The 15003-nt window shown below is 42.3% G+C and overlaps 1 protein-coding gene across 5 annotated transcripts in view; it reads left to right on the plus strand.

The window, feature by feature from the left end:
- The window catches only part of crebrf (creb3 regulatory factor), a 59805-nt gene that overhangs the window by 22526 nt on the left and 22276 nt on the right, over window positions 1–15003 (plus strand). For 4 of the 5 annotated variants that reach the window (XR_007248786.2, XM_048543156.2, XM_048543157.2 and 1 more), the window contains 2 exons: window positions 237–434; window positions 14264–14453. Coding sequence is in view for 4 of the 5 variants with exons in the window: in XM_048543156.2 (XP_048399113.1) it covers window positions 237–434; window positions 14264–14453 (388 nt within the window). In the remaining variant the exon portion in view is untranslated. Of the gene's footprint in view, window positions 1–236; window positions 435–5149; window positions 5704–14263; window positions 14454–15003 lie in introns of those variants that run through there. The other variant, XM_048543159.2, reaches the window with a different exon arrangement.

Consider the following 15003-nt stretch of genomic DNA (forward strand, 5'->3'; position numbering starts at 1 on the left):
AAAAGATTAAATGACACGAGTTGGTGGGGAAAAGCCAAAGTAAGGTATGACAGGGTAGTAAAGAAACAAAAAAAAAAATTCTATATAATTATCAGGAATTTAAGTTTACAGTGTGGCTAAAACAGTATGTTTTGTATAGAGTATGTTTACAAGAAAATGCCCTTCAGTTCCTAGTGTTATTTTCTTACGTTGCTACGTGTAGTGTGCTGATAATGCATTTTTTTCCTTGTGTCAAGGATTTGAAAATGATACTGTAGATGACATAAAGGATGCAGTAACAGGCACCTCCAGAAAAAGGAGCAAACGAAGATACTTCTGGGAGTACAGTGAGCAGTTGATGCCACCGCCCAAGCAAGATCGAGTGTTGAAGCCTTCTGAATGGGATAGGGATACTTTGCCTAGTAATATGTATCAGAAAAATGGTTTACACCATGGTAAGCTGAAAGAAGCTAAAATTTATTTCTGGTTTTGCTTTGCTTCAAATTTTAAACCTAAAATCTGAACTGCATTTACTGCCAAAATACAAGTACAACCTGTTTAGTGATTTGTTAGTAATATATCTGAATGTTTATCCCCTTTTTTTGCCAGATTGCACATTTTTCTTCAATTCTTTAGCCTTGCCTAATAGTATATTACATTACAAGAGCAGGAAAAAGCAGAGCAGCCATCTCTATAACAATTTTGCAACTGTTGTATAATTTCTTTACCTCTGAGCCATATAACGATCTATTCTGGCTTAATTTCTTCCTTAACTAGTACTAATCATCACAATGAAGAATCTTGTTTTCTTTTTAACTAATTATCTGGAGGCCACCTTGGAAAACTTCCAAAAGCTTGCTATTTCTTCTTTTATGTGACTTGTTTCTTGTCTCATCATTACCGCTGCCAACACCATCATGACTAAATTCAGTACTGACTCCAGTTGAAGTGTCATTGCTTTGTTGGGTGAATGTGCTGAATCAATATTGACCTTTTCTGACAGTGGTGTCAAGATCCAAATTTAATAAATGTTGTATATATTCAGAGAAATGCTGTAAAATATGATTTTCAGAGTGTTTACAGTTATCAAAAATTTTGAAAACGGGCACAGCCATTCACAATTGACATTAAACTTACCGTAAAAGCCAAATATAATGCAACCAAGAGATTTACAATTTTGAGGTTTTGCCACAAGGTGCGTAATATAGAAGAATGTTTTGACAGTGTGCGTGGTAGCAAGATTAAAAACCCCTTCCACCAATGGGGTACTGCGTAATGCAGGAATTTCAAAGAAGCTACGTTATCAAGTAGAGATAATGGGAACTGCAGATGCTGGACAATCCAAGATAATAAAGTGTGAGGCTGGATGAACACAGCAGGCCAAGCAGCATCTTAGAAGCACAACAGCTGACGTGTCGGGCCTAGACCCTTCATCAGAAAAGGGGGATGGGGAGAGGATTCTGAAATAAATAGGGAGAGAGGGGGAGGCAGACTAAAGATGGACAGAGGAGAAGATGGGTGGAGAGGAGAGTATAGGTAGGGAGGGGATAGGTAAATCCGGGGAGGATGGACAGGTCAAGGGGGTGGGATGAGGTTAGTAGGTAGGAAATGGAGGTGTGCCTTGAGGTGGGAGGAGGGGGATGTGTGAGAGGAAGAACAGGTTAGGCAGACGGGGATGATCTGGGCTGGTTTTGGGATGCAATGTGGGAAGGGGAGATTTTGAAGCAAGTAAAATCCACACTGATACCATTGGGCTGCAGTGTTCCCAAGCGGAATATGAGTTGCTGTTCCTGCAACCTACGGGTGGCGTCATTGTGGCACTGCAGGAGGCCCAGGATGGACATGTTATCTAAGGAATGGGAGGGGGAGTTGAAATGGTTCGCGACTGGGAGGTACAGTTGTTTACTGCAAACAGAGTGTAGGTGTTCTGCAAAGCAGTCCCCAAGCTTCTGCTTGGTTTCCCCAATGTAGAGGAAGCCACATTGTGTACAGCGGATGCAGTATACCACATTGGCAGATGTGCACGTGAACATCTGCTTGATGTGGAAAGTCATCTTGGGGCCTGGGCTGGTGGTGAGGGAGGAGATGTGGGGGCAGGTGTAGCACTTTATGCGGTTGCAGGGGAAAGTGCCAAGTGTGGTCGGGTTGGAGGGGAGTGTGGAGTGGACAACGAAGTCACGGAAAGAGTGGTCTCTCCGGAAAGCAGACAAGGGTGGGGATGGAAAAATATCTTTGGTGGTGGGGTCGGATTGTAGATGGCGGACGTGTCAGAGGATGATGCGTTGTATCCGGAGGTTGGTGGGGTGGTAAGTGAGGACTAAGGGAATTCTCTTTTGGCGGTTATTGCGAGAGCGGGGTGTGAGGGATGAGGTGCGGGAAATGCGGGAGACACGGTCGAGGGTGTTCTGCGGGTGGGATGTTGCGGCCCCTGAAGAACGCGGACATCTAGGATGTGCGGGAGTGGAACACCTCATCCTGGGAGCAGATGCGGCAGAGGCGAAAGAATTGGGAATAGGGGATGGAATTTTTACAGGAAGTTGAGTGGGAGGAGGTATATTCCAGGTAGCTGTGGGTTTGAAATGGACATCGGTTAGTAGGTGGTTGCCTGAGATGAAGACAGAAAGGTCCAGGAAGGTAAGGGATGTGTTGGAGATGACCCAGGTGAACTTGAGGTTGGGGTGGAAGGTGTTGGTGAAATGGATGAACTGTTCGAGCTCGGCTTGGGTGCATGAGGCGATGCCGATACAGTCATCATTGTAACGGAGGAAGAGTTGGGGTTTGGGGCCAGTGTAGGTGCGGAAGAGGGACTGTTCCACGTAACCTACAAAGAGGCAGGCATAGCTTGGGCCCATGCGGGTATCCATGGCCACTTCTGTAGGAAGTGGGAGGAATCAAAAGAGAAATTTGAGGGTGAGAATGAGTTCGGCTAGGCGGATGAGGGTGTTGGTGGAGAGGGACTGGTCGGGTCTGCGGGACAGGAAGAAGCGGAGGGCCTTAAGGCCATCTGCATGGGGAATGCAGCTGTATAGGGACTGGACGTCCATGGTGAAAATGAGGTGTTGGGGACCGGGGAATTGGAAGTCCTGGAGGGCCTGGGTGGTGTCACGGATGTAGGTAGGGAGTTCCTGGGCCAAGGGGAACAAAATGGAGTCCAGATAGGTGGAGATGAGTTCGGTGGGGCAGGAGCAGGTGGAGACAATAGGTCGACCCAGGGCAGGCAGGTTTGTGGATTTTGTTAAGGAGATAGAAGTGGGCGGTGCGGGGTTGGGGAACAATGAGGTTGGAGGCTGTGGGTGGGAGGTCACCTGAGGTGATGAGGTCGTGGATGGTTTTGGGAGATGATGTTTTGGTGCTTGGGAGTGGGGTCATGATCAAGGGGGCAGTAGGAGGTGGTGTCTGGCCTCAGCAATGTAAAGGTCACTGCACTATACTACAACTGCGCCTCCCTTGTCTGCGGGTTTGATGGTGAGGTTGGGATTGGAGTGAAGGGCCGCCCGTTCTGCAGGGGAGAGATTGGTGTGGGTGAGAGGAGTGCAGAGGTTGAGGCAGTTAATGTCTCGATGGCAGTTGGAGATGAAGAGCTCGAGGGAGGTTAGGAGGCGTGGGGGTGGTGTCCAGGAGGAGGACCTGTGCTGGAGGCGGGAGAACGGGTCAGCGGAGGGAGGATTAGGCTTCCGGTTAAAGAAGTAAGCGTGGAGGTGGAGGCAGCGGAAAAACTGCTCGATGTTCCCCTCCACCCACACATCAATGAATGCCTGACAGGTCTGGACAATGGTGAGCCCCTTGCTGAGGACTGACTGTTCGTCTTCCGTCATGGGAGGTCTGGGGGTATGGTGAAGATTCGGCAGGGCTCAGTGTGGCTGTCTTCTCTGGGGTAGCTGGCTGTGGAAGCTATGGGCGGCCTTGTGTCCCTGGCGTTGGCAGTGGGTGAAGTTCTGCTGGCGGTGGGCGGAGTTGCATTGGCGCTCCTGCAGTGCCTTAATGATGCCACCCATAGGTTGCAGGAACAGCAACTCATATTCCACTTGGGAACCCTGCAGCCCCATGGTATCAATGTGGATTTCACCATCTTCAAAATCTCCCCTCCGCCCCCACTGCATCCCAAAACCAGCCCAGCTCATCCCCACCTGCCTAACCTGTTCTTCCTCTCACCTATCCCCCTCCTCCCACCTCAAGCCGCACCTCTATTTCCTACCTACTAACCTCATCCCGCCCCCTTGACCTGTCCATCCTCCCTGGACTGACCTATCCCCTCCCTACTTCCCCTCCTGTACTCTCCTCTCCACTTATCTTCTCCTCTATCCATCTTCAGTCCGCCTCCCCATCTCTCTCTCTTTATTTCAGAATCCACTCCCCATCCCCCTTTTCTGATGAAGGGTCTACGCCTGAAACGTCAGCTTTTGTGCTCCAGAGATGCTGCTTGGTCTGCTGTGTTCATCCAGCCCCACACTTTGTTATCTAAGTTATCAAGTAGTCTCTGTCTCTCCACAATTCTAAATGTAGCTTCCTTTTCACATGTAAATGGTTTGTGTAAAACTGTTCGAAACCGAGCACGTTACAGGTTTTCAGATGATTAGGAAAGTTGAACTGCCTCTTTTGGCAGGGAGAATCGGTTGTTATTACCAGCCAGGGCGGGAATCGTTTTTTAATTCATTTTGATTCTAGCAAAATGAACTGTCACTGAAACAAAAGCATGCAATGAAGCATGAAGGGTCTAGGCCTGAAACATCAGCTTTTGTGCTCCTGAGATGCTGCTTGGCCTGCTGTGTTCATCCAGCCTCACATTTTGTTGTCTTGGATTCTCCAGCATCTGCAGTTCCCATTATCAATGAAGCATGTTTTGCTTTAAGAATAAAACTGACAAAGAAAAGAAATGAAAGTTGAAATTACTCCGTAGAGGTCAGTGACCCATCACTAAGTCACGCTTTATACATATGTGCACATTACACTGTGGCCAGCCAGCTTGGAGTTAGGTGATCCAGGTTAACAATCCCAATCCAGGATCTCAGTTAACAAGATCTGCTTGATTCCAATCTCTGAAGGCAAAATAGAATAAGCCAATATATTTATCATCAATACATGGTCAAAGATTTTTAAACAGTCCCGTTATTTCCAAAGTTCTCCTCTTCTTTTGTTTATTTTATATTTTTTAAAAAAATCTTTTTTATAGGACTGAAAACACTGCTCCTACAATTTGACAGTTCCTGTAATCTAACACATAGGTAGGTTTGAATCACTTGTGACTTCAGCTTTTAGATTGGAACTGTGATAGCTTCTCCTGAAGCTGCTATGTATGTGTTTAAATGTACTCAGTTTTAAGTAACCTCTTCATAGTTTTATCTCATTTCTGGTCTGGAACTAATGCTAACTCTTCACTCAAAGATAACTATATATAGTTCACTATATATCCTTCCTTTCTAGGTGTACACATCTTCATGGCCATCAAGTTCCAGGGGCTTCCTAGGACTGCCCCATTTTAAAATAACTGAAATCAAAAGCCTCCCTGTCTAAGCTGTGGGTGTTTCCCTTAAGCTTTAAAGCAAAAGTTTAAGAACTCTGTTACAAACCTCGAGGCCCTGTGATTTACCTTTGCTGGGTGACAAAACAATCTGCAATAAACAAAAATGCATTAGGGGTGCACAGAACCCATCATTCTAGAGGCAGGCTTTAAAAACTGTCTTAAAATAAATTACAGAGATAATGGGAACTGCAGATGCTGGAGAATTCCAAGATAATAAAATGTGAGGCTGGATGAACACAGCAGGCCAAGCAGCATCTCAGGAGCACAAAAGCTGACGTTTCGGGCCTAGACCCTTCATCAGAGAGCTCTGATGAAGGGTCTAGGCCCGAAACGTCAGTTTTTGTGCTCCTGAGATGCTGCTTGGCCTGCTGTGTTCATCCAGCCTCACATTTTATTATCTTAAAATAAATTACCATTGGTTCACACATCCTTGAATTAAATAATTAACTTCATATGCCTAGAAAACCCACGTGATACTAACTCAAAAAGCAGAAATCTAAACTCGTAATAAATTGTATTCTTTTTAAAAATTAAACCCCAGCGTTTCTATCACAGTGGAAAATTGTTATCTTGCTCTTATGTCTGAGCAACAAAGTTTTAGAGATTCATGAATAGAAAATTGTTAATCTAGCCATTTCAAAGAGATTATTGCTGAAACAGCATTGCTTTTGTTGAGAGAGATTCGGGCTTGCATACTTGCAGCATAATAAGAAGGACTTGTAGACCAAACATGAAAATATTAAAATGCACCCTCTGTTAAACTTGCAGCGTCTGAATAAAGAACCAATGTATGAAATATACATGGGTCAAAACAGTATAATTGTATTATGATAGAAGTTGGAGGCGTGCATTGTTTCTGTAGCCCTACTGCTCCAGGGGTCACAACATAAAATACATATTTCTCAATTACTAAGATGGCTAATTAAATACCTTGACTATAACATTTTATAAATAAAATCCAAGTTTCTTAACACAATTATTAATTTTATTATCAAATAAGACTCAATGAAGATGCAGTAATTGGTTACCATTTACAGATCCGAATGTGGAAATATAAATGTTTATCTTTCTAAATAATTCTAAGAGGAATTTACAAGTTCACATGCGCTCATACTCCACATAAAGGATTTAAAAATACTGATTTCTGTCTTTGTAGGTGTTCACTTTAAAATAAAGGATGAAAGTTTCTGGCTTTTACGGTTATTCTTGAATGCAAAAAGGCCAAGGCATAGAATGTTCTGATGTTCTAGCGTTGGTGTTTGTCACTGACCAGGCATGGTTCACTTTGGAATCTTTGCTGACGTTCAGAACTTTTCAGAAGGCTCTCTCATGTTCTCAATTTTTTTTTTCAGAAGTAGGGCACCTCAGCTTTCTCTGCTTTCAGATGAGCATCTTGATCCCCAATCAATTCTTTCCATCCATTCACTGTTCAGCACTTCCCAGCAAAAGTCAAGCAGAATATGCAGTTTTCACCAGTCATGTGTTCTCAGAAGCCTTGTGTTCACAGTGATTTTTCAACAACTTCTTGTTTTTTTTTAAAAAAGTCACTCCAGCTATAGAATCATATATTGTAGAAGAGACTTTTGGTCCTGTTAGTCTACACTGAGAAAAATTACTTTAAATCTACTCTTCTTCTACTTTACAGCATTTGAATATATAGCCTTGAATATTATGAGGTTTCAAATGCCCATCCAAGTAATTTGTAAAGGTTGTGAGATTTGCCTGCCTCTGCTACTATCCCAGGCATTGTATTCTAGATTCCCACCAAATCCTGTGCTTGAGTTTTTTTAAACCTCTTGCCTTTCACCTTTAAAATTATGCCCTGTTACTGCTGACTGTTCAAGTAGGGAAGGTAGCTCCTTCCTATACATTCTGTCCATATACTTGGTAATCTTAATCTTACACACCTCAATCAGGTTGCCTGTAACTTACCCAGCTCTAAAGAAACAATCTGAGCTTATCTTGGTAGCTAAATTGCTCCACCAGACAACACCTCACTGAAGGTCCTCTGCACCCCCTTTATTGCAAGCAAATCCTCACAAAGTGCAGTAATCAGAACTGCATGCACTACTTCAGTTGTGACCTAACAAAGTCTTGTACAGCTCCATCATAATGTCCCTGCTCTTATATGCCATAATTTATGAGGGCAAGTGGCCCAGGTAGATGTCTTAACCACACTATTATCTTGTCATGCTGTCTCTAAGGATTTTTCGACAACCACTCCAAGGTCGTCTCTTCCTCTGAGCTTCCTTATACACTGTCTTTCGTTGTCATTGCTTCTTCCAAAGTACATCGTCACACACTTGTCAGGATTGTATTTCATCTGGTCAATTCATCTATATCCTACTGTAACCTAAGACCACCTTCCACACTGTCAGCCACCTAGTCAATCTTCATGTCACCCGTGAACTAACTTGTTTTCTCTCTCACCCGCACAAAAACATGCACACGTTTTCTTCTGTATCATTTATATATTACACAAATAATAAAGACCTCATTGATACCTGTGGTCCACCATTGGACATGGTTTTCCATTCATACAAACAGCTTTCTACCATCATTCTCTGTCCTCCTACCATTGGCAAATTTTGGGAGTTGCCAAGTTATCCTGGATCCCATATGTCTTATCATCTTTGTCATTCTTCAGTGTGGAACCTTGCCAAAGGCTTTGCTCAAATCTGTAAAAACTACATCAACTGCACTACACTCATCTACACATCTGGTCACCACGTCTCAAACTTTAAATTTTTAGGCATGACTTTGCTCTGACAAAGCCGTACTGTCAATTTCTGTTCAAGCTTTACCTCTTCAAGTTGAGATTAATTCCCTGCCTCTGTCAGAATTTTGTCCAATAGTTTCCCTACCGCCAATTCCAGACTCTCGGGTCTGTAATTCTCTAGTTTCACTGCCACCCATCTTGAAAAGTGGAACCAGTGTAGTTGTTCTCCAGACCTCTGGCACCTCACCCATGACCAGAGAAGAATTAAAAATTTGGGTGAGAGCCCCTGTAATTGTTCCTCACTTGTCTCCAACAGCATCTCAGGACCTGTGGATTTCTGCATAATTAAGCCCATCCAAACCTCTAATATCTCCTCACTCCATATGTCAAACGTTCCAAGAACCTCTTAGTCCCTCTTCCCGAATCCTGTAGCAACATCCTCTTCAAAGAGAGGGCCGATGTAAATTATTCATTTAACACCTTAACTCTGACTCAACACACATTTGTTCCCTTGGTTTCTCTCTAAGCTCTTCTAAATGCTTTCAGAAGTTTATTTATTCATTCATGGGATGAGGGTGTCGTGGGAAGCAGCATTTATTGTCCATCCCTGATTGCCTGGCAGCGATTTAAGAGTCAACTGCATTGCTCTTGCTGTACTTTTGTACTCCAGTAGGGTCTCTATTGATTTTGCTTCCTTTTGTACCTGTTAAAAGCTTCTCTTTTCTTTGCCCAGTCCTGAACATTTCATCCAAAAGAGAACATGCTGGACACATACTCTCGCCAAATCCATTTTCAACGCCCTTGATGTTCTACTGTAGATTTATCCAGAATTGTGCCAGTCTACTTCTGCCAGATCCTGCTGCTTTTTAATAAAATCTGCCTTCCCAAAATCCAAAATGTTTTTTTTTTACTTGCAGATAATTTTTTAGCTTATCCATAACAACTTAAAACAAACATTGTTGTGGCCGCTTTCACATCTCTTGTTTGGACCTTCTACATGTTGATTATGAAAAGCTGTCCTGAAAACATTTTGAGAAATCAGTCCCCTTTTAAACCCTTCGATACTATCACCAACACAACAGTGCAAAAGACAAGGCTGAAGCAGTTTGTTTGGTGGTGGAGGTGGTGTGTAATATGCTCTCAGCATTGATTGCCCCCTTTTTTGTTCCTAAGTTCTACTCACCAAGCCTCATTTGAAGACCTTTTCAGGATATTGTCCTGCCTTACAATGGTAACGGACTCCTTAATTAATAATGCAATAGTGCCTCCTCTCCTGCACCATCCCTGGCCCTGCCTGAAGATCCTACATCATGGAATGTTGAGTTTCCAGCCTTGTCTTTCCACCAGCCTGAAATAGCAGCAACTTCACAGTTCCATGTGTCGATCTACAACCTTAACTCCGATGTTTTACATATAATCAGCATTAATGTAGACACCATCCGGCGTTGCTGTACTGGCGGGAAGCTCAACGTGGTTGAATGCCCTCTTTTTTTTTTTTTGGCTCTTTTACTGACATATGCTGTGTCCTCATTGTCCTACACTTTGTGTTTAAATTCTTCCCAACTTGGAAGAATGTTAGTTCCATTCTGGTTCATTTGCAGGCTGTCCCACTTGTACGGGTCCCACCTTCCCCAGAACCTGTCCCAATGATTGAGGAATCTAAAATCTTCTTTTCTGGACCCACTCATGAGCCATGCGTACACGTTCGTTATTCTCCTAAATATGTACTCACTAGCATATATGAGCAGGCATAATCTAGAGATCTCAATTTTTGAGGTCAAAATCTTCCAGTACAGTTTCAACACTGACATCTTTCCAATAATGTGGAAAATTGCTTAGGTATGTCCTTTACGTAAACAAGATAAGTCCAACCTGGCCACTTACCAACCCATCAGTCTACTGTTGGTCATTGCTAAAGTGATGGAAGATGTCATCAACAGTGCTACCAGACAGCACCTGCACAGTAACTGAGTCTGGGTTCCACCAGGGTCATTCAACTCTTGACCTCATTACAGCCTTAGACAAAAGCACTGAATTGCAGAGGTGAAATGAAAGTGACTGTTGTTGACATCAAGGCTGCATTTGACCGATTGTGTCATCAAGGAGCCCTAGCAAACTGAAATCAGTGGGTATCAGGGGCACGTTCTCTGCTGATTGGAGTCATACCTGGCACATAAGAGAATGGTGTGGTTTTTGGAGGTCAGCCATCTCAGCTGCAGGACATCTGTGCAGGAGTTCCTCAGGGCAGTGTCCTAGGCTCAACCATCTTCAGCTGCTTCATCAGTGACATCCTTCATTATCAGGTTGGAAGTGGGGATGTTCGCTGCTGATTGTGTAAGTTCAACACCATTTACAGCTTCACTACTGAAGCAGCCCATGTTCAAATGCAACAAGATCTGGACACTTTCCAGACTTGGGCTGACAAGTGGCAAGTAACATTTGTGCCACAAAAATACTAGGCTATGACCATCACCGATAAGAAACTATTTAATCACTGCCCTTGATATTCAGTGGTCTTACCATTATTGAATCCCCCACTAAGAGCATTGCTGGGGTTACTGTTTACTAAAAAATTTAGTTGAATCTGCCACATAAACAGTGGCTACAAGAGCAGGTCAGAGGCTAGGAATACTGTGGTGAACAACTCGCCTCCTGACTTTCCAAAGTCTGCCTGTAATCTATAGGGCACAAGTCAAGAATGTGATGGAATATTCCCCATTTGGCTGGATGGGTGCAGCCCCAACGAAGCTCAAGAAGCATGAGACCATTTAGGTCAAAAGCAGCCCACTTGATTGGCACTGCATCCACAAACATCTATTCCGTCCACCATTGACACTCAGTAGAAGCAGCGTATTCTAGCGACAAGATGCACTGCAGAAATTCACCAAAGATCCTCCGAAAGCACTGTCCAAACCGATGACCATCTCCATCTAGAAGGACAAGGGAGACCAATACATGGGAATGTCACAGTCTGCAAGTCCCTTTCCACGTCACTCGGCACCCTGATAAAGAAATGATATAGAAATATTTTCTTCACTGCTTGGTGAAAATCCTGGAATTCCCTCCTGAATGGCATTGTGGATCAACCCAGAGCATGTGGACTTCAGTAGTTCAAGAAGGCAGCCCATCGCCTTCTGATGGGCAATAAATGCTAGCCAGCCAGTGATGCCCACATCCCATAAATTGAATTTTTTTTTAAAAAAGGTAGGAACTTCCCAACTCCACCCACCCTTTTTGCATCCGTCCTTTTGAATCACAGAAGGATTTTATCTATCAATGAGATTACCTAACCTCTAAAGAATATAAACCCTGTCTCTTCAATATCTCTTTATTGGACATCCCCACCACATCAAGAATCTGTAGGGTGGACCTTTGAATTTCGCCTTTGCAAGTAGGATCTAAAGATAGGCTTTAAAAAAAAACGGAAGTAGAGAATTTTGGGCAGTAATTCCAGAGTCACGGGTTTTGACAGCTGAAGGCACATGATGGTGGAATGATTCTCGAACTGTAATTGGAAGAGTGCAGATGTGAGTGATGAAGGAGATCATCTGTAGCAAACACAAGACCATGGAAGGATTTGAAAATAAGAATTTCAGAATCATGGCTTGTTTAACTGGAAACTAGTGTAGGATAGTGAACAAGACTTGGTGTTAAGACAGTGACAGCAGAGTCTTTGGGTAACCTCGTTTGCAAAGGGATAAAATAGGCCTTGTAGGAATGTGTCTACATACTCAAATCTTGAGGTCATCACAGAATGATTTGAGAATTTTGGCAGTAAATAAGCTGAGGCAAGGGTGGATGGCCGTGTTTAAGATGAAAATAACTGATCGTGGTGATAGCATAGATATGGGGTCAAGGATAGTGGAGAGGCATGAGTGGGTATCGTCAACATTTAATGGGAATCCTGACATTCCCTGATGTCACTGAGGAGCAGCATGCAGATGAAACAGGTGGGGATCAAGGATATGTTCTTGGTAGATGCTAGAGTTAATTGTGAGGGAAGGGGAAGAAGACATTGCAGGTGAATCTTTCTTTGGTTAAGATTGGATTCTACTAGGCAAGTGCAACCCTACTCAACTGGGTGACGAGATTGCTTTTAGATCTGTTTTCCAACTATCAGCCAAGAACATTCATCTCTTGGTTTTGAGGGGCAGGAATAGAGGGCTGCACTAGAGAGAATGGTCAGGATGAGAGAATGAATAATATATTTCATGGGTACCAGAGGAATAAAGGTGAAGGGGAGTAGTGTAATTTAAACTAACTGGCGTTTGTGGAATGTTGTATTAAATGGAGACCCAAAGGCAATCAGTTCAGATTTTGAAAATGCAGTTGGGAGAGTATGATACCAGGGTGGGCACAGAAGAATGTATGGTTGTGTTGAAAAGGGGAATATAGATAAGAGCGTGATACAGGAAATGATCAGTGATAGTCTAAATCTGTAATTGACATCTTCGAGGCAACTTGAGATGGCAGGGCTAAGGGGGTGAGCATGAACGTGATTTGGGGAGATATGGGAAAGTTTGAAGAAGGAATAGATGTTGTTGAATGCACAATGTTGAGTTGGAGGCTGAAAATTCAGGTAGTACAAATGCTGAGGGAAGAATGTAGCAAAGCTATCTCAGGAAAATTGCTCTTCCACCTGTGTTGCCATAGTGAATAAGCATTTTAAAAGAAATGCAAGAAGAGTGAGCCCTGTAAGGAGCTTCTGGTACGAAAAGTTGCTAGAAGATTAGGAAGGCAAATTGCAACATGAGATTTGATGAGAGCCACACTACACCTCCGTTATTTAAATGGTTTAAAAACTGGCCTAGTCCAAAGCTGCCTGTTGGGACTTGATTCTTGATCATCAAATTATAATGTTTTAATAACCCTGAAAATCTTTGTTTATTACGCAAGGCTTAGGTTAACTGCATTTTTGCAATGTTGATTGAACATATGAATTATTGGATGAAAAATGTTTAATTTATTTTTGCCTCTACTGGCCTGGTGGTACAGTTAATCTCTATCATTAATCCACAACAGACTTCACAATGAAGAAGGCAGTTCCAGTTTTGAAGATCTTTGAGCCCTATGTCCAAGTTACCTGTTTCTCCCAACTGTCATGTTGTTAGGATTTGCCTGTGTTGTGAGGTATATTAAGGATATGCTGTTAAGTTTCACCTATTTTAATTATGGGCTAGGGGTTAACTGGGTGTATGTTTATAGCAATGCTTGAAGTTTTGACCTAGTGGAGAGGTTTTTAGAAGGAAGAAAACCCTGAGGTTGCTGCAGGGAAGATTGAAAGTGGAGGTATGTTCAAAATGAAAACTGTTGGGTATTGGTTATAAGTGCATAAGTGGGTGAAAAGAAAGCTGACCTGGACATTGCAGGCATCTTGGCACACGCTGCTATGTTTAACCAAAGAATTAAGTAATGTTTAGCAAGAGAGAGAGTGAATTCTAGAAAATTGGGTAGGGTTAAGTAGCTCTAGAAGGAGAGGAGTCCATATGTAGAATAGGTGACAAGGGAGTGGCTATCTGCATCTGGGTGCGTCATGGCGTGTGACTGTGAGCAATGAGGAGGTTGTTTTGGAATGAATACACAATTGACTTGAATTGTGACCTGTAGAACTTGTTCCAGGATTGTGGAAATTTATTCATTCTCTGGAAAATATATTTAAAATCCTATTGGTATGAAATTCATACTAAAAGTGATTTAATGTAAACAAGCTTATTTTGTCTTCAATCATGATCATACTTGTTTGCTGTACGTAATTAGCCATTATTGCTTGTACTTATTTTGTTCAGGTTTATATTGTAAAGTTTTTTTGGGTGTTATCTTACCAGTTACTTTTTAAATCTCAATTCTTCCACAAATTATAATTTGTAAATGCTAATGGTCTGTAAAGCAGATCCTATCAAATATATGGCTTGACAGTATTCTCAACAGGGTTTTAAACATTGTTATGATTTCAGCTGTTAATATGCAGTATCATAAAATGTGATGTAGTTTCTTAGAATTAACGAAGCTAGATAAACTAATGGTATGTATTTCTGTCAATATAGGGAAATACTTAGTGAAGAAGTCTCGCAGAACAGATGTAGAAGACTTGACTCCAAATCCAAGAAAATTACTCCAGATTGGGAGTGAGCTTAGAAAACTAAACAAGGTGATTAGTGATCTGACACCTGTAAGTGAACTGCCATTAACTGCCAGACCAAGGTCCAGAAAAGAGAAGAACAAACTTGCATCCAGGTAATGAGAATGAATTTTAAACAGCAGCGTGTGTTTATTGTGTCAGTTCTGTTTAATTGAAATCATTTTTAAAATACTTGTTATTTCCAGAAATACAATTTAATCCTGAAATGTGAAATTGTATCTATCCTCTAGAATAGTGGGTAGAGCTCCGATTACATATTCCATATCTACCCAAAACCACTTTTTATACAAAATGGTGAAATGCTGTGATTTGGATACAGCACATCAGTTTTCATTCTACCCATATGCTAAATAAACCCATCTTTCTCTATCTGAAAGTTGGATGTTTGATCAAAAGATTTATTTTGGACATTTTAATAAAAAGATTTCTAAATAATTGAAAGATGAAATTCACTTTTTTTTGTATTAACTGCATTGACCACTCCACATACGTTACACATAGGTGGCCTATCCAACTGGGAAGATAAGAGGGACATTTGTCCCTTTAGATTTTAATATTATTGTGTGATAATTACAAAATACAAGGGCACCTCCAGGCATCCATCTTCAGTTATTTTCCTCTCACCATTAACGCCAGTTACGTTAT

The sequence above is a fragment of the Stegostoma tigrinum genome, chromosome 13 (genome assembly GCF_030684315.1).
Source record: "Stegostoma tigrinum isolate sSteTig4 chromosome 13, sSteTig4.hap1, whole genome shotgun sequence".
Lineage (NCBI taxonomy): Eukaryota > Metazoa > Chordata > Chondrichthyes > Orectolobiformes > Stegostomatidae > Stegostoma > Stegostoma tigrinum.